This window comes from Salmo salar, chromosome ssa18 (genome assembly GCF_905237065.1).
Source record: "Salmo salar chromosome ssa18, Ssal_v3.1, whole genome shotgun sequence".
Classification (NCBI taxonomy): domain Eukaryota; kingdom Metazoa; phylum Chordata; class Actinopteri; order Salmoniformes; family Salmonidae; genus Salmo; species Salmo salar.
The window spans coordinates 6,241,461-6,266,783 of record NC_059459.1 but is presented as its reverse complement, the minus strand read 5'-3'; the positions used below and the strand labels follow the sequence as shown (position 1 = coordinate 6,266,783).

The 25,323-nt window shown below is 42.7% G+C and overlaps 1 protein-coding gene across 4 annotated transcripts in view; it reads left to right on the top strand.

Moving 5' to 3' along the window:
• Positions 1-21,039, top strand: part of LOC106576846 (tyrosine-protein phosphatase non-receptor type 13) — a 79,588-nt gene extending 58,549 nt beyond the window's left edge. For 3 of the 4 annotated variants that reach the window (XM_045700685.1, XM_045700684.1, XM_045700686.1), the window contains exons 25-41: positions 528-698; positions 782-956; positions 1,509-1,719; positions 1,817-1,854; positions 2,960-3,024; positions 3,508-3,669; positions 5,819-6,278; positions 7,547-7,668; positions 7,794-7,879; positions 13,636-13,772; positions 14,000-14,148; positions 14,303-14,393; positions 16,394-16,550; positions 16,815-16,992; positions 17,320-17,535; positions 19,008-19,070; positions 19,716-21,039. In XM_045700685.1, the coding sequence (XP_045556641.1) occupies positions 528-698; positions 782-956; positions 1,509-1,719; positions 1,817-1,854; positions 2,960-3,024; positions 3,508-3,669; positions 5,819-6,278; positions 7,547-7,668; positions 7,794-7,879; positions 13,636-13,772; positions 14,000-14,148; positions 14,303-14,393; positions 16,394-16,550; positions 16,815-16,992; positions 17,320-17,535; positions 19,008-19,070; positions 19,716-19,886 (2,652 nt within the window). In that variant the 3' untranslated portion in view covers positions 19,887-21,039. Of the gene's footprint in view, positions 1-527; positions 699-781; positions 957-1,508; positions 1,720-1,816; positions 1,855-2,137; positions 2,546-2,959; positions 3,025-3,507; positions 3,670-5,818; positions 6,279-7,546; positions 7,669-7,793; positions 7,880-13,635; positions 13,773-13,999; positions 14,149-14,302; positions 14,394-16,393; positions 16,551-16,814; positions 16,993-17,319; positions 17,536-19,007; positions 19,071-19,715 lie in introns of those variants that run through there. The other variant, XM_014154321.2, reaches the window with a different exon arrangement.
• Positions 21,040-25,323: the final 4,284 nt, after the last annotated feature.

Genomic DNA, 25,323 nt, shown 5'->3' with positions numbered 1-25,323 from the left:
GTAGAACAAAAAATACATCTGTCAGTATTATTTTCCTGACGCAGCCATAGTTTGGGGTTGAAATGTTGTCCGATTAAACAACACTTTGGGAGGATATACCAGTGTGCAGATACATTTTTTGTTCTAATGACATTTGATTGAACTTTATTCATAGGGATCCCGAGTGGCTCAGCGGTCTAAGGCACTGAATCTTGAACCAGGGACTGTAGAGACGTCACTACAGCCCCTGGTTCTAATCCAGGTTGTATCACATCTGGTTGTGATTGGGAGTCCCATAGGGAATCACAATTGGCCCAGTGTCGCCGGTGTAGGCGACACTGGGCCAATATATTTTTTCTTAGCTCACTTGCCTGGTTAAATAAAGTTTAATTTTAATTAAAAAATTATAAAAACAATTACAAAAAAAATGTTTTATAGCACTTTTCACAACTTCGTTCACAAAAACCCAAGCCTAAACCCTAAAGAAAACAGCAGAGATAGTGTCCAGGCCTTTGTTCTATTTATCTGTCTTTGTGTTTTCCATCCAGGGCATGATGAAGGAATTTGAGATGTGTGTGGTTCTGACCAAGTCGTGGAGCGGTAGTTTTGGGTTCACCATCACACGCAGCAAACTGGATGCCTGCTACTACATTCAGGACATACTGGACAACCCTGCTAAGACTGACGGACGGCTCAGACCAGGGGACAGACTAGTCACGGTATGCACACACACACGGGAATGCACACATACACATAGGCACACATTGTCTTTACCTGTCTCTCCCATATTCCCCACTCCCAGGTCAACAGCCAGGATATGACGAATGTGACAGATGAGGTTGCCATGTCGATCCTGAGGTCGTCTCCTAGGAGACTGAGTTTGATCCTGGGGAGGGCGGTGACCAACCTGATAGCTCCACCTTTTCCAGACAGCCTGCAAGACATCATACTGTACAAGACACCGACTGGACAGCTTGGTAAAACACTGAATGGGAGCATGACTATTAGTATTTATCAGATAGGGGAACTATATTATAGAAAGCCAGTGTGAGGGTCTGCGCTCAGGCTGCAATGTATGGTGGCCGGTGCGTGGGAGAAAAAATATTTGTAGAACTACGTAGGTACTCAAACCATGAAAATGAAAAACCAAGGAGGTTGAGATGCAAAAATATACTTAATTTAATCCATGCTCAAAGGGATATTAAAAGGTCCTCGTGCAGAGTGCTAAAAAGTGCTAAACAAAAAAAGGAGCATACGTTTCGGCTTCTATGCCTTCGTCAGTGCTGTACAATCTCATTAAGGAGGCACGTACTTAAGAAGACACCTGCTGTGCGTAACAGATGCAGGAAAAACGTGCTCTGTTACAATTTCAACCATTCTGTCTGTATATATTTCTAATATCTGGATGGTGTTCATTAGGGCACACCATAGCAAAAACTTTGCAATGGAAAACATTCAATTGTTTAGATCGTATATCCTCGTGTCACTCTTTTTTCTTCTGTTTTGCTCCTAATGAACACATCTCTCAGGTATAAAGCTGACGGGTGGTATAGGCAGCAAATGGCAGGGGATCTACTGTCTGGAGGTGGTTCCTGGTTCACCTGCCTGTGAGGAAGGCAGCGTCCAACCAAACGACAGGATCCTGTACATCTGTGGCCGATGCACCATGGGAATGACTCTGGAGGACGCTGTCAAGGCCTGCGAGAACGCTCCACGCAAAGTGAAACTCAAGGCCACCAGGTGTGTGGGGTTGCCTGAGTGTGTGTGTGTGTTTTGTAGGCATGCATGCGTTTCTTTTGTTAAATGATCCGTCTGTTTCCTTTCTTTCTTGTTGTAGAGATGACCAGCCTGTGACTCCCAAAGCCAAGAGTAATGGTGCGTATAAGATCATGTAGCGAGATGCTTTAACCTCCCGGTGACCACCATGTTCAGTTCAAGACTCATCTCGGTGTATATGACCGCTGGTTCACATAGAAACAGACACGAACTGAAACACTGGAATGTTGGCTAAGTGTTGCAATGGGTTAAGTTGATGTAATGAGAAGTTTGTAACCAGGCAGGTTGATGCCTCATTGACAAAGTAGATGCTATTCTCAGATCAATCATTACCAGGGTAGATAACCATATTACCTGAGACAGAAGCTTCATGGTTTGGTCTTTCAACATTACGGTGTGTGATTCTGTGTCCTGTCTGTCTGTGTCCAGGTCTCATTGACCTGAGAGAGTGGAAGATGGAGAAGGAAAGGGAGTATTTCAGTGGGACCCCTCTCTCGCTAAATTTTTTTATTGGTCTCTCTCCTCTCATCACTTTGTCTGTGTTTGTAGCCGTAGCCCGGTGCTGACAGACAGTGTGTGTGTGTTTGTTGACAGACAGGGCCTGTGCTGCCACTGCAGGATTAATTATTACAGAGCATCTAAACCTCCACTGGGGTATTAGACCACACACACACACACACACTAGTTGTTTGTTGAGGGACAAGAGAGGGACAGTCTGAAAGGCCAGTGTTGTCTACCTGGTCGAGAGGACACCTATGCACCAAAATGGCCACAGAGGAGGGAGGTCAACGTGAGTTTCTGTCCTGTTCTGAATATATCATCACCAGGGGAATGTTTTACTTTTGTTTGACGTGGACAGCTTTTGCAGAGGCTTTGTTTTGTGACTGGAGGGATAGAACATTTTCCAAGGTCAAACAGGAATTAATGTGTTAGATTGATCTTGTTTGATCATACGTCTGTATTGGTTGTGGTAACTTTGCTTATGAATTATTGATGATGTATGTTTCTAATACTTGCAAGTTGTTTTTATCTCTCAGTAGATTAAGTTACATTGAGCAGGATTCAGGAACATTGAGCAGGAGCTATCATTTACCTTACCTGCCACACTGGCCTTTGGGTTGACCATAGGACTTACATAATATAGCAAACTTTTTTGGTCCATTGAAATGAAATATTTTGTTCTGTCTCTCTGTTTGTTCTGTAGCTAAAGCCGTGCCCGAGACCACTGGGAAATTCAGACCACTTCTCTCTGTCACCTCCGATCAAGACGTAAGTGTTAGCTCTCACTCTCTCCGTCTCTTTATCTACCTATCACTCTCTTTCTCTATCTTTCCTCTCTGTCTCTTTCTCCAACTTTTCTTTCTCCATCTCTCATCTTTCTCCAACTTTTCTGTCTCTGTCTCTTTCTCCAACTTTTCTTTCTCTATCTATTTCTCTCTCTCTCTCTCTGATGACACAGGTTGAAACTAGAGTCATCTGTTCTCTCGGCTTGGGGCCTGTGTGGGCATTCTCACCTGATTCATGCATTAATATTTTACTGCTCAAACACTGCTTACCTCAGCCTGTGGCAGAGAATTGGGAATGCTCTTATAGCAGTCTGGATAAAAGTGCCCACTTAATGGATAAATTGTAATTGCAAGTATCGCGGGATAAGGGCTTCCTAACTAGAATTTTCCCAGTAATTTGACTTAAGTGGAAGTTAGCATTCACCCCTATGACTGGATTTGTAACTTCTACCTCTCCCTCTCTCAGAGCTGTATCTTGCAAATATATGTGTGTAAGCCAGAGAGAGGGGGTCTGGGCTTTGCTCTGATTGGAGGATGCAACGGAAGCGCGCTCAGAGTGAAGGAGATCTGCGCTGGAGGCGTGGCGCAGCAGGATGGACTGCTCAGAGTGGGAGACATACTGCTTGAGGTACGCACACGCTAAAGCCCTGCACAGGCATGCATTTTAAGCACAAGGCCTACCCATGCCTGCGACATTCAGAAACTCGGAATCAGAAATAACTTCCTCCGTTAGAACAGTAAATCCATTAGTTGCTCCTCTCTGTCTGTCACTCGCTCCCTGCGCACAGCTCGCTCTGCATGCGCTCTACTCATGGCTGCTTTGAGTCTGTGTATCCATAGCAGCAGCTCCACCTGGGCTGCTCTGCTCAATGAAGAGATATAAGAGAGCATTTAGCTGTTAGGAATTTTTTGTCACTAAACATTTTCTGTGAAATAATCTCTCCTGTCTTTTATTTGACGAGGTTGAAGTACTTCGTTATGATCTTAGTCAGATATGACTGTGCAGCAGAGCACAAACAAAAGGTTCAGCTTCAAAATATTAGTGATACACGAGTCCTGCCTGTACCCTAGTTATTCATGGGAAAACAGGCCCTACCTGACCCTATCCTGATGTATAATGTTGGGGCCCGTCGGGCTCGGGTCGGGTAGCAGAGCTCTAACGCACACATGTGACTTATCAAGGACTGATCCATCGATGACTGATGATGCGTCCAAACATGACTTTTAATACAGTTGAAGTCGAAAGTTTTACATACACTTTAGCCAAATACATTTAAATTCAGTTTTTCACAATTCCTGACATTTAATCCTAGTACAATTCCCTGTTTTAGGTCAGTTAGGATCACCACTTAATTTTAAGAATGTGAAATGTCAGAATAATAGTAGAGAGAATGATTTATTTCAGCTTTTATTTCTTTCATCACACTCCCAGTGGGTCAGACGTTTACATACACTCAATTAGTATTTGGTAGCATTGCCTTTAAATTGTTTAACTTGGGTCAAATGTTCCGGGTAGTTTTCCACAAGCTTCCCACAATAAGTTGGGTGAATTTTGGCCCATTCCTCCTGACAGAGCTGGTGTAACTGAGTCAGGTTTGTAGGCTGCCTTGCTCGCACACGCTTTTTCAGTTCTGCCCACAAATTTTCTATAGGATTGAGGTCAGGGCTTTGTGATGGCCACTCCAATACCTTGACTTTGTTGTCCTTAAGCCATTTTGCCACAATTTTGGAAGTATGCTTGGGGTCGTTGTCTACCCCCACACCATGATGCTACCACCCCCGTGCTTCACAGTTGGGATGGTGTTCTTCGGCTTGCAAACCTCCCCCTTTTTCCTCCAAACATAACGATGGTCATTATGGCCAATCAGTTCTATTTTTGTTCATCAGACCAGAGAATATTTCTCCAAAAAGTACGAACTTTGTCCCCATGTGCAGTTGCAAACCATAGTCTGGCTTTTTTATGGCAGTTTTGGAGCAGTGGCTTCTTCCTTGCTGAGCGGCCTTTCAGGTTATGTTGATATAGGACTCGTTTTACTGTGGATATAGATACTTTTGTACCCGTTTCCTCCAGCATCTTCACAAGGTCCTTTACTGTTGTTCTGGGAATGATTTGCACTTTTCGCACCAAAGTACGTTCATCTCTAGGAGACAGAACACGTCTCCTTCCTGAGCGGTATGACGGCTGTGTAGTCCCATGGTGTTTATACATGCGTGCTATTGTTTGTACAGATGAACATGGTACCTTCAGGCGTTTGGAAATTGCTCCCAAGGATGAACCAGACTTGTGGAGGTCTACAATTTTTTTCTGAGGTCTTGGCTGATATCTTTTGATTTTCCCATGATGTTAAGCAAAGAGGCACTGAGTTTGAAGGTAGGCCTTGAAATACATCCACAGGTACACCTCCAATTGACTCAAATGATGTCAATTAGCCTATCAGAAGCTTCTAAAGCCATGACATCATTTTCTGGAATTTTACAAGCTGTTTAAAGGCACAGTCAACTTAGTGTATGCAAGATTCTGACCCACTGGAATTGTGATACAGTGAATTATAAGTGAAATAATCTGTCTGTAAACAGTATTGGTAAAATGACTTGTGTCATGCACAAAGTAGATGTCCTAACCGACTTGCCAAAACTATAGTTTGTTTTAACAAGACATTTGTGGAGTGGTTGAAAAACAAGTTTTAATGACTCCAAACTAAGTGTATGTAAACTTCCGACTTCAACTGTATATTTGTACTAAATATGTGTCATTGTTGTATTCAAATGTGTTCTAGGTGAATGGTATAATAGTATCAGGTCTGAGCCACTGTAAGGTGGTGGATATCCTCCGTCAGGCTGAGGGAAACATCCAACTCACAATCTGTAGAGACATACCACGGGCTAACACAGCACCCTGCACTGATGCATTCTTCTCTATGGGCTTCCCTGGAGACAACATGGCCGTCTGTCCTGGATCCAATATGGCCTCCTGTCCTGGATCAGCATCCAATATGGCTTCCTGTCCTGGATCAAATATGGCCTCTTGTCCTGCATCAAATATGGCATCTTGTCCTGGATCAAATATGGCCTCCTGCCCTGAAGTCAACATGGCTACCAGCAATGGATCCAACATGGCATCCTGCACTGGATCAAATGTGTCAGTCTTCATCGAAGCCCGTATGTCGAACAAAGCCGAACCATACTACAACCCTTCTGCATGCTCCTCACCTGATGTCCAGCAGGACCTTGCCCCTGGTGAGATCTAAGGGATAGTTAATCCAAAAGTAATATTTGTTGTGGGGTTTCATACTTAAAAAGTGTTACTTTTAGCTATTTTTAGCGAAGTAAATATTTCAATCTGCAGGCCTAAATCCTAAACAAAATGTACTTAAAGGCCCAATGCAGCCATTTTTATCTCAATATCAAATCATTTCTGGGTAACAATTAAGTACCTTACTATGATTCTTTTTGACCATTTTAATTAAAAACAAACAAAAATAGCTCAAGCTAAATAGCTCAAGCTAAAATTTCTCTGACTTTCAGGGAGTGGTCTGAGTGGGGAGGGGAAAACTGGAAACTAGTTGTTATTGGCAGATAGGTTTGTAACTCTTTCTTATCAAATTTTATTGGTCACATACACATGTTTAGCAGATATTATTGCAAGTGTAGCGAAATGCTTGTGTTTCTAGCTCCAACAGTTCAGTAATATCTAACAAGTAATATCTAACGATTTCACAACAATACACAAAAATGTAAAGTAAAGGAATGGAATTAAGAAAATACAAATATTTGGTCGAGCAATGTCGGAGCGGCAGAGACTAAAATACAGTATGAGTAGTGCAAAATATGTAAACATTATTAAAGTGACTAGTGTTACAAATTATTAAAGTGGCCATTGATTTCAAGTCTATGTATATAGGGCAACAGCCTCTAATATATTAACAAATTTACCGTCTGCTGATGTCACCAGGCAGGCCAAAACTCTATCCCACCAAAACAGGCGGTCTTTTCAAACGGCTCTTACACTAAAAGGGCATTAAAAAACTAAAAAGATATGTGTCCTCCGAAGAGGGGTGGTGGTGGATGGGTTAATAACATTTTTTGAAATAAATAAAGAATAGGAGCAGGGTACATTTTATTCCGATGGCCATCAGGCTGCTGAACAGTGGAACATAGAACAGATGTAGGATGCTGAACACTGGGACATAGGACAAATGTAGGCACAATACATGGTCGGGCAGTAGACTGCAGAGATGGAATAATTATCTTTCCAGTGTTTTCCATATTGAATGTATTATAGTGTATTATATTTTGTATTTGTATGCTGGCTTCACAAAATGAATTTTCATGTAAAAAAAAAAGAAGGAATGGCATTACATTTGCACAATTTCACAGTATTATTCCAACCTCATACTGTGGAAATATATGTATAAAACCCAGGAAAATAACATTTTTGACTGCACTGGGCCTTCTAAATAATTGAGTCATACTGTATGTAATTTTGCCTGTGTATTTGACTACAGAGGGGACTTCTGATCCAGTACCTGATGTAGAGGAGGACATTACCCCCCGTTTACCCCCCGACCCCTCCTATCACCCCTCACTTCGCCTGCGGGCCCTCACAGAAGAGGACATGGCTGGACAGGTAACACACATACACACAACACTGTAGCATTGCAGTCTATCATGAAAATAGGAGCCACCACACTCACCTGTCACCTCTCTCTCTCTTTCTCTCCCATTCTCTCTCTGGTTTGTGTGCGTGTGTAGGAGAGCTGTAACAGTAAACCCTCTCATCCGGCTTGCTGCCTGTCCAGCAAGAGTATGACTAACTTGCTCCATGAAGCCTCGGACAGGTAAGACTGATCTTATCCTCCTCTCCTCTTTTCCTCCTCTCCATTTGTCTCTCAATAACAATCACACATTGTTGCCAGTAGGGGAGAGTGGGGTAAGTGGAGGTAAAATAAAAATATATATATACAGTGCCTTCGGAAAGTATTCAGAAGCCTTGACTTTTTCCACATTTTGTTACGTTACAGCCTTATTCTTAAACAGATTAAATTGTTTTTTCCCATCATCAATCTACACTCAATACCCCGTAATGACAAAACAAAAATAGGTTAGCGAATGTAGGATGCTTTTCCTGTGGTTCATATTCATGCCAGCCAGGTAGACTATACTCCTGTTGTAAAGAGAAGCAATGTGCTTAATATTAGGAAAGTGAAGTTAAGAAATAAATATAGTAAGCCTAAAGAAAGCTGATGGGATTCTCCTATTTTTATTAGAGGCCATCACTCTGTTTTCTCACGCAATTGCATAGCCTATAGAAATGTTGCGCAACATGAGCTCATGGTCTCTCATGGAGTGTTTGATAAAATGTTTCTTTACATTTGCATTGATGTCCGAGTGATTAGAAGGACAATAAAGTGCTGAGTACCAGGCAGTTAGCAAGTTTGGTCGGCTACTACCAAACTAAATTACTTCTATGCTCTCTTCGAGGAAATTACATTGAAACATGCATGAGAGCACCAGCTGTTCCAGACGACTGTGTAATCACAGTCTACGTAGCCGATGTGACTTTTAATAAGGTCAACATTCACAAGGCCGCAGGGCCAGACGGATTACCAAGACGTGATCAACTGGCAAGTGTCTTCACTGACATTTTCAACCTGTCCCTGACTGAGTCTGTAATACCAACATGTTTCAAGCAGACCACCATAGTCCCTGTGCCCAAGAACACTAAGGTAACCTGCCTAAAGGTCTCATCGACTCGGCTACAGTGGAGCAGGTTTAGAGCTTCAAATTCCTTGGTGTCTACATCACCAACAAACTATCACAGTCCAAACGTCTATAGCCATGAAGTGCTTTGAAAGGCTGGTCATGGCTCACATCAACACCATTACCCCAGAAACCCTAGACCCACTCCAGTTTGCATACCGCCCCAACAGATCCACAGATGATGCAATCTCTATTGCACTCAACACTGCCCTTTCTCACTTGGACAAAAGGAACACCTATGTGAGAATGCTATTCATTGACTACAGCTCAGCGTTTAACACCAAAGTGCCCTCAAAGCTCATCACTAAGCTAAGGACCCTGGGACTAAACACCTCCCTCTGCAACTGGATCCTGGACTTCCTGATGGGCTGCTCCCAGGTGGTAAGGGTTGGGAACAATACATCTGCCACGCTGATCCTCAAAACAGGGGCCCCTCAGGGTGCGTTCTCAGTCCCCTCCTGTACTCCCTGTTCACTCATGAGTGCACGGCCAGGCACGACTCCAACACCATCATCAAGTTTGCCGATGACACAATAGTGGTGGCCTGATCACCGACAACGATGAGACAACCTATAGGTAGGAGGTCAGAGATCTGGTTGTTTGGTGCCAGGACAACAACCTCTCTCTCAACATGAGTAATAAGACAAAGTAGATGATATGGACTACAGGAAAAGGAGGACCGAGCACGCGCCCATTCTCATCGACGTGGCTACAGTGGAGCAGGTTTAGAGCTTCAAATTCCTTGGTGTCTACATCACCAACAAACTATCACGGTCCAAACACTCTAAGACAGTTGTGAAAAGGGCACAACAAAGCCTATTCCCCCTCAGGAGACTGAAAAGATTTGGCATGGGTACTCAGATCCTCAAAAGGTTTCAGCCACACCCGTTGCTGACAGGTGTATAAAATCGAGTGCACTCTCATAGGATGACACCTTTCCAAATAGTCAGTTCATCAAATTTCTGTCCTGCTATAGCTGCCCCGGTCCACTGTAAGTGCTGTTATTGTGAAGTGGAAACAACAGCTCAGCTGCGAAGAGGTAGGCCACACAAGCTCACAGAATGGGACCGCTAACTGCTGAAGCACGTAGCGCTTATAAATCATCTGTTCTCGGTTGCAACACTCACTATCGAGTTCAAACTGTATCTGGAAGCAGCGTCAGCATAAAAACTGTTCGTCGGGAGCTTCATGAAATGGGTTTCCATGGCCGAGCAGCCACACACAAGCCTAAGATCACCAAGCGCAATGCCAAGCATCAGCTGGAGTGGTGTAAAGCTCGGCGCCTTTGGACTCTGGAGCAGTTGAAACAACCCTCTGGAGTGATGAATCACACTTTACCATGTGGCAGTCCGACGAACGAAACTGGGTTTGGCGGATGCCAGGAGAACGCTACCTGCCCAAATGCATCGTGACAATTGTAAAGTTTGGTGGAGGAGGAATAATTGTCTGGGGCTGCTTTTCATGGTTTAGGCTCCCTAGTGAAGGGAAATCTTAACACAGAATGTGTTAACACAGAATGTCATTGTACAGCATACAATGACATTCTAGACGATTTTGTGCCTCCAACTTTGTGGCAACATTTTGGGGAAGGCCCTTTCCTGTTTCAGCATGACAATGCCCCCCTCCACAAAGCGAGGTCCATACAGAAATGGTTTGTTGAGATCGGTGTGGAAGAAATTGACTGGCCTGCACAGAGCCCTGACCTCAAACCCATCAAACACTTTTGGGATGAATTGGAACGCCGACTGCGAGCCAGGCCTAATCGCCAAATATCAGTGCCCAACCTAACTAATGCTCTTGTGGCTGAATGGAAGCAAGTCCCCGCAGCCATGTTCCTACATCTATTGGAAAAATGTACCTGAGGAGTGGAGGCTGTTATAGTAGCAAAGAGGGGACCAACTCCGTATTGATGCCCATGATTTTAACCAATAGCTAGCTACACAGACTAACTATATTGATAAAATACTGTATATAAATGCAACATGTAAAGTGTTGTCTCATGTTTCATGAGATGAAATAAAAGATCACAGAAATGTTCCATGCTCACAAAACTTATTTCTCACACATTTTGTGCACAAATGTGTTTACATCCCTGTTAGCCTCTCCAGCGTCCCGTCCCGTCTGCGGGATCAAAATCCAGGGAAAACTCCTAGCGACATTAGCATAACGAAATTTAATATATATATTTTTTCAAATATAGGACTGTCTCATATCGTTTTATAGATACACCTCTCCTGAATCAACCCACGTCGTCCGATTTCAAAAAGGTTTTACAGGAAAAGCAAATCATTAGATTATGTTAGAGGAGTCCATCGTAAAAGCAGCAACATAGCCATTTTCCGACCAACCACATGCATCACAAATAACCAAAAAACAGCTAAATGCAGCACTAACCTTTTACAAACTTCATCAGATGACACACCTAGGACATCATGTTACACAATGCATGCATTCTTTTGTTCAATAAAGTTCATATTTATATATGAAAACAGCATTTTACATCGGCGTCTGACGTTGACTAACTATTTTCCCGTCAAATGCACCCAGGGAAACAGTGCTACAATTTACTGAATTACTATTCGAAAACATTTTTAAAATGTAATATTGTCATTCTAAGATTTATAGATGAATATCTCTTGAAAGCACCTGTCATACCAGATTTAAAAATAACTTTACTGGGTAATCACACTTAGCGATAAAAGGGGATGCGATTCTCAGAAAATGAGCTAGTAAATACAGCTCGGCGCCATCTTGGAACAATCATGGTCATTACACAGGTGCATGGTCATTACACAGGTGCAACTTGTGACGGGGACAATAAAAGGCCACTCTAAAATCAGCAGTTTTGTCACACAGCACAATGCCACAGATGTCTCAAGTTTTGAGGTAGCGTGCAATTGGCATGCTGTTTACAGGAATGCCCACCTCAGCTGTTGCCAGGGAATTGAATGTTAATTGCTCTACCATAAGCCGCCTCCAACGTTGTTTTAGAGAATTTGGCAGTACGTCCAAACAGCCTCACAGTTGCAGACTGCGTTTAACCCCTCCAGCCCAGGACCTCCACATCCGGCTTCTTCACCTGCAGGATTGTCTGAAACCAGTCACCCATACGGCTGATGAAACTGTGGGTTTGCACAAACTGTCAGAAACTGTCTCAAGGAAGCTCATCTGCGTCCTTGTCATCCTCACCAGGGTCTTGAGCTGACTGCAGTTCGGCATCGTAACCGACTTCAGTGGGCAAATGCTCACCTTCGATGGCCACTGGCACGCTGGAGAAGTATGCTCTTCACGGATGAATCCCGGTTTCAAATGTACCGGGCAGACAGCGTATATGGCGTAGTTTGGACGAGCAGTTTGCTGATGTCAACGTTGTGAACAGAGTGCCCCGTGGTAGCGGTGGGGTTATGGTATGGGCGCATGAGCTATGGACAATGATCACAATTGCATTTTATCGATGGCAATTTGAGATACCGTGACGAGATCCTGAGGCCCATTGTCGTGCCATTCATTCGCCATTACCACCTCATGTTAAAGCATAATAATACACGTCCCCATTTCGCAATGATCTGTACACAATTCCAGGAAGCTGAAAATGTCCCAGCTCTTCCAAGGCCTGCATACTCACCCATTGAGCATGTTTGGAATGCGACAGTGTTTTCCAGTTCCCAGCAATATCCAGCAGCTTCGCACAGCCATCGAAAGACATGTCGGAAACATTCCACACGCCACAATCAACAGCCTGATCAACAGCCTGAAATGTGTTGCGCTGTACGAGGAAAACGGTGGTCACACCAGATACTGACTGGTTTTCTGATGCACACCCATACTTTTTTTCTAAATGTACAGTATCTGTGACCAACAGTATTCTCAGTCATGTGAAATCCATAGATTAGGGCCTAATGAATACTGTATATTTCAATTGACTGATTTCCTTATAAGAGCTGCAACTTAGTGAAATCCTAGAAATTGTTGCATGTTGTGTTTATATTTTTTGTTCAGTGCACTTAGCAGTCTTACGGCTTGGGGTAGAATATGTTCAGGGTCCTGTGGGGCAGCAGGTAGCCTAGCATTTAAGAGTGTTAGGCCAGTAACCAAAAGGTTGCTGATTCAAATCCCTGAGCCGACTAGGTGAAAAATCTGTCTGTGACCTTGAGCAAAGCACTTAATCCTAATTGTTCTTGTAAATCTCTCTGGATAGGTGCGTCTGCTAAATGACTAAAATGTAATGTAAAATGTTCCAGACTTAGTGCATCGGTACGGCTTGCTGTGTAGTAGCACAGAGAATAGTCCATGACACGGGTGGCTTTGACAATGTTTAGGGCATTCCTCTGACACCTCCTGGTATAGAGGTTCTGGATGTCAGGGAGCTCAGACCCAGTGATGTACTGGGCCATGCACACTACCCTCTGTAGCGACTTGCGGTCGGATGCCAAGCACTGTGTGTTCATATTGAAGTCGTGTCTCAGTTGTCCTCGGAGTACACTGTGTACATCTCTAGTGTCAAACTACAGACTGTTACTCAATGTTTTTGGAGTGTAGACTGACCACAATGAGGCAGCAAAGAGTCACTGATGAAACACAAACTTGTGCTGCCTATGATGATACTGTATAACCATATCACAATGGGATCTCCTGGTTGAATAGAGGTTGACTTGATAGTTAGTATATCAGTAATGATATATCATAACATAATTATTGATAAAATCAGATACAATATAGAAAAGCACGGAAAATAGCATGATTTCAACTCCCTACGAAACACTATAAATGGTCTGGTCTGCCTCCCTACAGAAAAGTAGAAATGGTCTCATCCCTACCCCCTGATCCCTCCCAGGAACCAAATCCCTGTGATGCCATTGGACGAAACCATGATGGGCAGCAAGAACAGCCAATCAGACGGCTGGAGCAGCGAGGATGAGGATGATGAGACATTTGAAGCTCAAGGTCAGGAGACCATGTCATCTTTCTCAGGTACAGTTGTCATGGGAGGGTGGCCGGTTCAAATCCTAAGTCTGACAGGAAAATGTGTTGCCGTTGTGCCTTTGAGCAAGGCACTTACCCCTAACTGCTCCAGAGCTCTGCACCATGGGCTATTATTTTTATAGCACTGATAAATTGTTGATTTTTGAAAACCTAACTACAGTGCATAGGTCCCATATTTATAATCATGAAGAACTTATTCCCTCTCCTCTTTCCAGGTCCACCTATAGTATCAGAAGAAGAGTTGGCCAGCCTAGCCATGATCAGTCCAGCTAAGACCAGTCAATACGCTGGGTCCAGAGTGAAAGCCCTCATACATATACTACAACATCAACTAGACCAGCAAGAGCTGGTCCGAGAGTTCATGGTGGGCATACACTGTGTGTTCCTCATTCATACACATGCGCACACACACACACGCATGCATGCAAACACACACACTTATGAAGTATGTTAACCATGTCATGTAACTTGGTCTGCCTTTTTCAATAGCAGCAGGAAACATTTTCTGTTTGTTTCAGGCCTTGGAGCATCTAAAGCCGTCTGATAACTGTCTAGTGGGGAAAGCTCCGGAGAACCGGGAGAAGAACCGCTACCGTGACATCCTGCCCTGTAAGTCCCTGTTAAACCGGTTGAACTACAGTCCCTTTCATGCTTCCGTGTAGTCTGCACTGGAACCATCTAATCTGGGCTGGAGAGGACAGCTGCGGGAAAAATTGACACAAGACGTGTTAATTACGTCATTTTCTGGTTGTAAGATTACAACCTAATGGTCCCTGTTGCAACCAGATAATGATGGCTTTTTCATGACGATATCAAGATGTCAGACTTCCCTGTAGCTCAGTTGGTATAGTATGGTGTTTGCAACGCCAGGGTTGTGGGTTTGATTCCCACGGGGGGCCAGCACAGAAAAAAAATATATATATAGGTATGAAATTGTATGAAATGTATGCATTCACTACTGTAAGTCGCTCTGGATAAGAGCGTCTGCTAAATGACAAAAAAATAATAATAATATTAAAATATATAATATTAATTTAAAAAAATTTAAATGTCATATTTTGTTTGTTATCTGGTCATATAATAGTTAATAAAGATATAGACATATTTTTATGGTGGCTGAAAGACGTCAGCAACACGTCCTTATACAACCAGTATACAACCTAAAGGGTATACTACAAAGCAGATTCAATGAGTTAGCCAGTATTTCTGTATTTTTAAGTTATATCTTGAAAACTTTATTGCTGACATGCAAAACATTTCAGGACTATAACAACAATGGACTAATGAAACAAATACCAAAATATTGTTTTGGGGTGGAATTTTCCTTTAAATATGATAAACAACCAGAAAGAACTTTATTTTCTGTTTCAATGAGAAAGCTAAACTTAGATAGGACACTCCGTTGTGGATTTAACTCAGTGTCTCGACACTTGCATCACAAGAAAGAGAAGAAAGTTAACTTTTATTTTAGTGGGTGTGGATTCTTTTGTGCAATTGAAAAAAGTAACCATTTAATACAGTTGAAATGTTTACAAATTAGATGTGCGGAAATGAAAGCATCCACACTCGGATTCTAGTGATATTATGTCTGAGCTCACAAACAATGTAAAGTATGTATAGACACGTGTAATCTACAGCCAAGTGTTTGGATTTTAAATCTGGGCATCCTTCTCTTGACATAGTTGTTGTCACGTTCTCTTGCATAATTCAACAACAGTAATTCATTAGGCACTCTAGACAGCGCAGGTGAGTGCAGATAGGCCATGACAGGAGGTTTTGGAGGTTGCAGCCCTGCTCCACCCCTTTATATTTATTTATAAATGGATGCAAATACATCCAGTGTATACAGTGGGTATCATAAATATTCATTGGATTTCTTCAAAAAATTGTTGTGTTACAAAGTGGGATTAAAATGGATTTCATTGTACTTTTTTGGTCAATGATCTACAGAAAACACTCTTTTAAAGTGGTAAAAAGTGTGTCCTGTATATAAAACACAAGAAAATCACATTCTTGACTGCACTGGTTCTTTAACAAATCATATAGTAAGTTACGTGGATACACTCTGTGTGAAATAATAGGGGTTGAAATGATTTTTGAAGGACTACACCGTCCTCTATCCCCCATACATACAACATATGTAAGGTCCTGCAGTCAAGTATTGCATTTCAAGCACAGATTCATTCAACTATAAAGACCAGGAACATTTTTGAAAACCGTATAAAGAAGGGCAGCGATTGGTAGATGGGTAACAATAACAAATCAGACATTGAATATCTGTTTAAGCATGGTCAAGTTAATAATTATGCTGTGGATGATGTATTAAACCACCCAAACACATCAATGATACAGTCGTCCTTCTGAACTGAGCTGAAGGACAGGAAGGAAACTGCCTCTCTGTCATTGCTCATCCATATATTTATATGTATATATTCTTATTCCATTTCTTAGATTTGTGTGTATTAGGTAGTTGTTGTGGAATTGTTAGATATTGCTGTACTGTCGGAACCAGAAGCACAAGCGTTTCGCTACACTTGCAATAACATCTGCTAACCATGTATATGTGACCAATAAGATTTGATTTGATTCTCTCTACTCCTGCTCTCTAGATGATAAGACGCGTGTTCCAGTGGGTGATAACCAGGACTATATTAATGCCAGTTATATCCGTATGGAGGTTGGCAGTGAGGAGTTCATCTATATCTCCTGCCAGGGTCCTCTGCCCTCCACTGTGCCCGACTTCTGGCAGATGGTCTGGGAGAACAGGTCTGTGTTGTGAAGTTCACATACAGTGCATGACATTAGTGTATACACAATCGTTTCCGCCAGGCATCGTTTCGACAGAAGACGTTTTGCAGGGGAAAATGAGAAATTCTTATTGTCCCATGTAGTCCCTCCCTGTTTCAGTCCGTTTTCTTCTGTTTGGTGCCTAATGAACACAACCCTGGTGTGTCAGTGCTGACCTGTAACTAAAGTCTTAAGGCATGAATAGTACAACATTGTTAACAACCCTCGTTCCCCACTCCCCAGGTCTGATGTGATAGCCATGATGACCCAGGAGGTGGAGAGAGGCAGGGTGAAGTGTCACTGCTACTGGCCAGAGAGGGTGAGCTGTCCCCTAGACACGGGACGCTTCCAGCTCAGCCTGGAGAACCAGCAGATCAAGGAATACTTCCACATCAAGATCATCCGCATGGTGGAGAAAGAGGTGAGGGGGAAGGAGGAACGATAGAAAGAGGAGACAGCTCAAATAGATGTGACGGAGAGGATACTAAAAAGAAGGGAAAAAATGTAAAGCATGAATTAGCATGAGTACAATGTGTCTATTTTTTGTGTCTACTAAATCCAGCGAAAGTCATTTTGAAGGACACACTATCTCTCATATCAATTACATTTTTCATCAGCCATCTCTGCTCTCTCTTAGCGGATTTAGGCACTGGTCTCCTTTATGACAAAACCCATTTGGAAAATTTTACAATTTGGAATTTGATTGGTTGATCAGTTGATTGATATATGTTCCCTCCTCCTGTTCCAGTCTGGTGAGACCCACTTTGTCCGTCACCTGAAGTTTATCCGTTGGCCTGACCACGGTGTGCCGCGCTGTTCAGAGCAGCTGGTCAGATTTATCCGCTACCTCCGAGCAGTCCACCATAAAGGACCTGTCACTGTACACTGTAGTGCTGGGATAGGACGAACAGGAGTACTGATCTGCACCGATGTCATCCTGAGTCTCATAGAGAACGATCTCCCGGTGAGTTCGAACACACAGGTGCACACCAATGATGTATAAACACTAGATTGCTGATACTATGTATTGGCCAATGAGAGACTTTGAAGCCACCATATTGGTACTCCTCAGAAGGAGCCAGTCCTCCATAGGAATTAATAGAATTCTACAGTATTTCAATTTAATGTTTCAATTTAATTGAATGTATTTAAGTATTTCTTTGTTGTAGTGGAGACGTTAAAAGTATGCATTAAGATATAATAGAATATAATATATTAGCAAACATTTATGTAGTCACAGGATCGGACCCTTTTTTTTAAAATTTTCTCCTAAAATGGCATACCCACATCTAACTGCCTGTAACTCAGGACCTGGAGCAAGGATATGCATATTCGTGATACCATTTGAAAGGAAACACTTTGAAGTTTGTGGAAATGTGAAATTAATGTAGGAGAATATAACACATTAGATCTGGTAAAAGATAATACAAACAAAAAAACATGCGTTTTCGCCCCAAAAATCATCATCTTTGAAACACAATAGAAAGGCCATTATGTCGCTTAGGAGTCTAGGTGCAATTTGTCTTTTGGCCACTAGATGGCAGCAGTGTATCTGCACAGTTTTAGACTGATCCAATGAACCATTGCATTACTGTTCAAAATGTTGTATCAAGTCTGCCCAAATGTGCCGAATTGGTCAATTGATACATTTTGAAGTACATAACTATGGAGAACATACATTTTTTATTACCATATCATTTTTGTAAGTTTACACACTTCCAGGAATGTTATAAATTATGGATAATTAGCTTCCCTTGCAGAAAAGTTACTAACCTTCACACATCTAGATGGGGGGGGGGCACAGCAGGGGTTCAAACTATTGAACCCAGTCCCTACATTTTAATATCAAAATTAATTTTATCAAACAAAACTATGCTACGTTTTATTTCTGGGACCCTCAGGATAACAAATCAGAGCAAGATTACTGAATGTAAGAATAATATTTACCTTCAGAGGTGAATGTATCAAATCAGTTGCCGTGATAAACGTTTTTTGTTGTATTTCACTCTCCTCAGACAAAAGCATGGTAGTTTTTCACTGTAATAGCTACTGTAAATTGGACAGTGCAGTTAGATTAACAAGAATTTAAGCTTTCTGCCCATATAAGACACTGCTATGTCCTGGGAAAAGTTCTTGTTACTTGCAACGTCATGCTAATCACATTAGCACACGTTAGCTCAACAGTCCTGCAGGGGGGACACCGATCCCGTAGAGGTTAATACACTTTTTTTACAATGGCTTTCTAGTGTTTATATACATAATTGTTGCACACCCAGCCACAAACACATGCATGTACACACTTGCACACACTCCTTACCTCAAATAAGGATACAAACAATGCTCTTCACTTGGTGTTCTTAAAAGTCCTTATATATATCAGAGCGATACCTGTACTAACCTCCATGAACCTAACTCCTTGTCCTTCTCTGTCCTCAGATCAACGTCAGTAACATTGTGAGGGAGATGAGACTGCAGCGATATGGCATGATTCAGACTAAGGTCAGTACAGTAGGCCTACCTGTATGAGGTTAGTGTCAGGAGTCACAGGTCAAACTTTTGATTGAACAGGCTACCATCAATCAGGCTACCATTGATTCTTTGTCTATGGCTTCCATAATCCTATCCACTATTGCTTCCTACATAATCAAATATTAAATGAAATATTCCACAAACCCAGTTTGAGTGGTGGTTCTTTGGTCCTGGGGTGGGTTACCCAAAGCCTTCATAGCTAAAATCTTGACGCTCAGCCACCCAGCCACCGAGCCCTGAAAGAGTAACAATTATAAAAATCTATGCTTGACGGTCAATCATCTATGCATGAATCATATATCATTTGTAAAATAAAGCACTTTGCGGTTGGAGTGGCACGAGTCTGGATGGTCGAAAGAAAGTATGTTAGCTGCCACCCAGAGAGTTGGAGTTAATAGAGTTAGTGGACCCCCAGAGAGGTAGAGAGAGAGAGAGGCTGCCACCCAGAAGCTGTTTCCCCCTAACCACTAATGTACCACATCATAAATCATTATAACATCCTATAATTATCTGACTACAGTCAGCTCTTTACTGCACTGTGTGTGTGTGTGTGTGTGACAGTGCATGAGTGTTTGTGTGTGTGTGTAGTAACATCTGTTTTGTCTCTGGTTATAGGAACAGTACCTGTTCTGCTACAAGGTATGGTTGGAGGTTCTACATCGCATCCTGCAGCTGCATGGTAAACAATGGCAACCAGAGAGCCCCCGCAAACTTAATACGAGCCCTCGCACACACAGTAACCGATGGCAACCTGAGAGCCCCCATGAAGATAATCAATTTGTTTGACCAGTTACTTGCCCCCGCCCGTTAGTTGATTTTGTTATGAACACTGTATATGTATGTGTTTTAGCCAATTCCTCTGTTCGTTTGATGTCATGCCGAAACATGACTATTCAGAGCTGGCTAAAGCACATATAGATGGGACGACCAGGCTACAGTATGTTTCTGCACGGTTTTGATATTTGGGTTCTCAATTTATTGATGGAGGTAGACATTTTTACTGTTGATTCTTTTGTGTTTTTTTTTTGAGATGGCAGTGACTGATTAAAAACTTAATTGAAATGAGAGATACTGTGACTACAGTATTGGTTTGAGTTAGATCAATTATTTGACAGCATTTAGGGGTTTAGTGACTTTGTCTTCTGTGTTAAGTTAGGAGTGTTTTGGTTGTGTGACTTTTAAAGGGTGTTACTATTTAAATTGTTCTATTTAATCATTTCACATTTTATTTTAAAGTTAATGTGTATATTTTGCCTATAATCAATTATAACCTAAATACATTTACTAGCACCACAGCACATCACTAATCAACAATGTCACTGCTCATTGCAATGCACAGGGTGAGGTGTATTATACCAAAATGTATATTAGAATATCTTTAAATATGTAGCTAATATGTAGAGTTAATGAAATATTGTGTTTAAATATTGTGAAATAAGTGCATGTAAATCTTGTATGAGTTTTGTCCATGACTGAAACCAGAAGTGAATAGAATCAAGTGCCTTGGAAAGACTTTGTTTCACCTTCGGAAACCTGAAAACCAGATTTGATTGAACAGGACCCTGAGAACACGTGCTCTGTGTGATTCTGTAAGGAATCTCTGTCTGATACTTTCACAGTTTTTTGTTCATATTGTGTTGTCCCACAGCTTGGTTTCACTGTATGTGAATTAGTGGTGAAACTGTCTTCATTTTGCAGTCTGTCTACAACCACTGAACAAGTGCTTAGGCGTTTGAAATGTAATGGCAGTCAAATGCACAAAAACATATTGTATTTCTGAAAGCATTTCTCATCATTGTACAGTAACATCACTATTGTAGCTGCAGTTTCAGTAGCATGATAATATACCTCACTGTAACATACACTACCAGTACAGTGCAACCTTGGTCTGAACACTATGTATTACCTCTGACTGTCATATAAAAGCTGTTCTCAAATACTTATTTGTTTCACATCGTGGTAAGAAACAGCATCGGGATTAGAAACAGATTTTCTTCATTTGGTAGGTCACAGGTATTGTATATGACAAGGACTATTTACAAACTGACAGAACATGGAAAAGAGAGAAAGGAGAGAGGTCTACCTACAGGGCTAACTGACAGAACACGGAAAAGAAAGAACGAGAGAGAACCTTAACTGTGACTACATGGAGCCCTTTTCTTGTACAGAGTAAATTCTCTCTCCAGGTTTACTACATGATAAATAAGTATGTCTCACATGGGCCTTTGTGACTGCATGGAAACCCCACTGAGTACACACTGGTTGAATCAACGTTGTTTCCACACACACACACACACTTCTTAAAACCTGAAACTGGGGAAAGCCCTGCAGCAATGTCTCCCTCTCCCACTGTCAGGACTCCATACCTCACTCCAACACTCACTCCTTCACTAAGTCCCTTCCTCATTCCCTCTCTCACACTCTCCCTTCTTCACTCTCTACCTCAGATGTTGTTATAGTTGTGTGTTATTGTATAATAGGCCTGACATGGGTTATTCAGGGTCCAGTCACTTTTAGGTTTATAGAGTTTTATATAAATCCTAATAGTCTTTTATAGGTTTGTATAAATAGTTATTTCCTTTTTTATAAAAGGTGATTGCAGGAATCTTGGCTGGAATGAATGAATGAAGAAATTAGTGAATTCATAAATTATTGTAATCCCTGGGCAGGGTCTGAGTGAGAGCTGGAACCTCTCTGGGAGAATCTCAATTGCATTGCCTTGATTCCTCGCAACCTCTGACCTCCAATGGGTTTTGAGAAGGAGACAAGGAGAGAGGATGCAAGGAATTTAGGAAATGCAATTAAGATGATCCCCCCTGATCAAGTCTCACATCCTCCTTATCTGTCACCAGCCACCATTCTAAAGCACCACTGTGAACACTGCCCTCCTTTCTAACCATATGACACACGGGAGAGGATAAACACTGCTTTAGCTGCAAGGAGAAGAGGAGTTGAGGAGAGGACAGACGGAGGTGAAAGAGAAGGAGTGGAGGAGAAGAAGAGGACAGACGGTGGTGATGGAGTGGAGGAGAGGACGTACAGAGGTGATAGAGATGGAGTGTGGGGGACATGGGGAGGTGGTAAAGAAATTAGTTGTGGTGTGTTCAGTGAGAGAACAGTAATTTATAGACCACACGGGAATGTGTAGAAATTAACTCACTGACTTCCAGTAAATCCTCATTCTCTCGGGTTCACACAGCAACACACACGCACGCCACCATGTTTTCTGTTAAGTAGATATATATATATATTTATATATATTTATTTAATAACACACACATGAGCTGCTGCATTACTCATCGCACACACATCTTGTTGGGCTTTAAAGAGCGTCTTAACTGTTCTATGGGAAGGTTGGTCTAGGACTCATCACCTGTGGGACACTGGGAATTAGAATTTTCTCATGACTACTGTGGACTCGTCATGGACAGTTAAATGAGTGATATGAAGAACAGACGGACATAAACACTCAGGGAGGATAGAACACATCTTCCACGTATCCTGGAGTTTTCTGAGTGGCCAGAGAGCTGTAACTGACACACACACACAGAGAAGGTGCTGGAGGTTCGAAGGCAAGCAGCTGGATTTTCAATTACACCTAGTGTCTAGGGGGAGCGTGAGGTGGGGGGGGTGTATTTTTGTCTCAGTGGAGGTGTGTTGTCGGCACCAGCCTGTTGTTGAATGGGGGCCGAAGGTTAGTGATGATAGGGGCTCAATTGTCTTGGAGCGTACAGTACGAGTCAGTACATACCTCACTGTCACCACCACAACTTAGCAAAGTAGTTGGTGGCTGTGTGTGTGTGCACATTTGTGTTTGTGTATGCGCACATAAGTGGATGTGCAGGCATATGTGTGTTTGTGTGTGTTATTCACATCTCTTGTGTGTGTGTTTGTGTGTGTAGACCCCCTTGTCGTCTCTGGAGTGACAAAGTGACACTCACAGAACAACCATTCATGACAACGCTGAATAAAACCACTTATTTTACAGACGCACTCAAAGGAACAAGGAAGTCAAGGAAAACCAGTTATGAGAAGTCCCTCTTGTAGGTCGACTTATAATTTATCTTAGGACTGACTTAAGGGGGAGTCGCTGCTGTCATGTTCTGTGGTCATGTGGGGTTTTGAGTTACTGCCAGAAGTAAATAAAACACCATTTCATTTGTCACATGCTTCGTAGACAACAGGTGTAGACTGACAGTGAAATGCTTACTTACAGGTCCAAATAGTGACCTGAGGAATAAATACAGGGTGAATTACGAATACAAATAAAGAGTAAAAATATCATGGCTATATTTAGGGAGTAGAAAATAACGTGGCTATATACAGGGAGTACCAGTACTGAGTCAATGTGCAGGGGTACGAGGTAATTGAGGTAATTATGTACTGTACATATAGGTAGGGGTAAAGTGACTAGGTAACAGGATAGATAATAGACAGTAGCAGCAGCTTGTGTGTGTGTGTGTTTGTGTGTGTCAGTGTAAGTATGTGTGAGTGTGTGGGTAGAGTCCAGTGTGTGTGCATAGTCAGTGCAAGAGAGTTAGTGCAAAAAAGAGTCAATGCAGGTAGTCCGGGTAGCCATTTGTTTAGAAGTCTTATGGCTGTGAGGGTAGAAGCTGTTCAGGTTCTTGTTGCTTCCAGACTTGGTGCATTGGTACCGCTTGCCGTGCAATAGCAGAGAGAGCAGTCTGTGGCTTGGGTGGATGGCGTCTTTGACAATTTTTGGGGCTTGGTATAGAGGTCCTGGATGGCTGGGAGTCCGGCCCTGTGATGTACTGGAGTGTACGCACTACCCTCTGTAGCACCTTGTGGTCAGATGCCAAGCAGTTGCCATACCAAGCTGTGATGCAGTAGATCGTGTAGCTGTAGAACTTTTTGAGGATCTGAGGGACCATACCAAATCTTTTCAGCCTCTCCCCCCTCTTCACGACTGCCTTGTGATGTTTGGACCATGATAGCTCCTTAGTGATGTGAACAATGAGGAACTTGAAGCTCTCGACCCACTCCACTACAGCCCTGTTGATGTGAATGGGGGCATGCTCTGCATTCTGTTTCCTGGAGTCTACGATCTGCTCCTTTGTCTTACCGATGTTGAGGGAGAGATTGTTGTCCTGGCACCACACTGCCCAGTCTCTGACCTCCTTCCTATAGGTTGTCTCATCGTCGTCAGGCCTACCACTGTCACGTCACTGGCAAACTTAATGATGGTGTTGGAGTTGTGCGCGGCCACTCAGCCATGGGTGAACAAGGAGAACAGGATTGGACTAAGCACGCATCTCTGAGGGGCCCCCGTGTTGAGGGTCAGCATGGCGGATGTGTTTTTGCCTACCCTCACCACCTGGGGGCAGCCCGTCAAGAAGTCCTGGATCCAGTTACAGAGGGAGGTGTTTAGTCCCAGGGTCCTTAGCTTAGTAAGGAGCTTCAAGGGCACTATGGCGTTGAACGCTGAGCTGTAGTCAATGAACAGCATCTTCACGTAGGTGTTCCTTTTGTCCAAGTGGGAAAGGCTAGTGTGGAGTCAATAGAGATTCCGTCATCTGTGGATCTGTTGGGGCGGTATGCAAATTGGAGTGGGTGATGGTGGTGTTGATGTGAGCCATGGCCAGCCTTCCAAGCATTTCATGGCTACAGATGTGAGTACTACGGGCGGTATTAATTTAGACAGGTTACATTGGCGTTCTTGGGCACAGGGACTATGGTGGTCTGTTTGAAACATGTAGGTATTACAGCCTGGGTCAGGGAGAGGTTGAAAATGTCAGTGAAGACACTTGCATCTGGCTACCATCTGGCCTTGTGAACATTAACCTGCTTAAGGGTCTTACTCACATCGCTACGGAGAGCGTGATCACACAGTTGTCCTCTCACGCATGGTTCAGTGTTGCTTGCCTCGAATCGAGCATAGAAGGCCTTTAGCTCATTTGTTTGGCACGTGTCACTGGGCAACTAGTGGCTGGGTTTCCCTTTATAATCTGTGATAATTTGCAAGCCCTGCCACATCAGATGAGCATCAGAACCGGTGTAGTAGGATTTGATCTTGGTGCTGTATTGATGCTTTGCCTGTTTGATGGTTCATCGGAAGGAGTAGTGGGATTTCTGATAAGCATCAGAGGTAGTGTCCCAATCCTTGACAGCGGCAGCTCTAGCCTTTAGCTCAGTGCGGATGTTGCCTGTAATCCATGGATTCTGGTTAGGATATGTACATAGGGTCATTGTGGGGACAACGTTG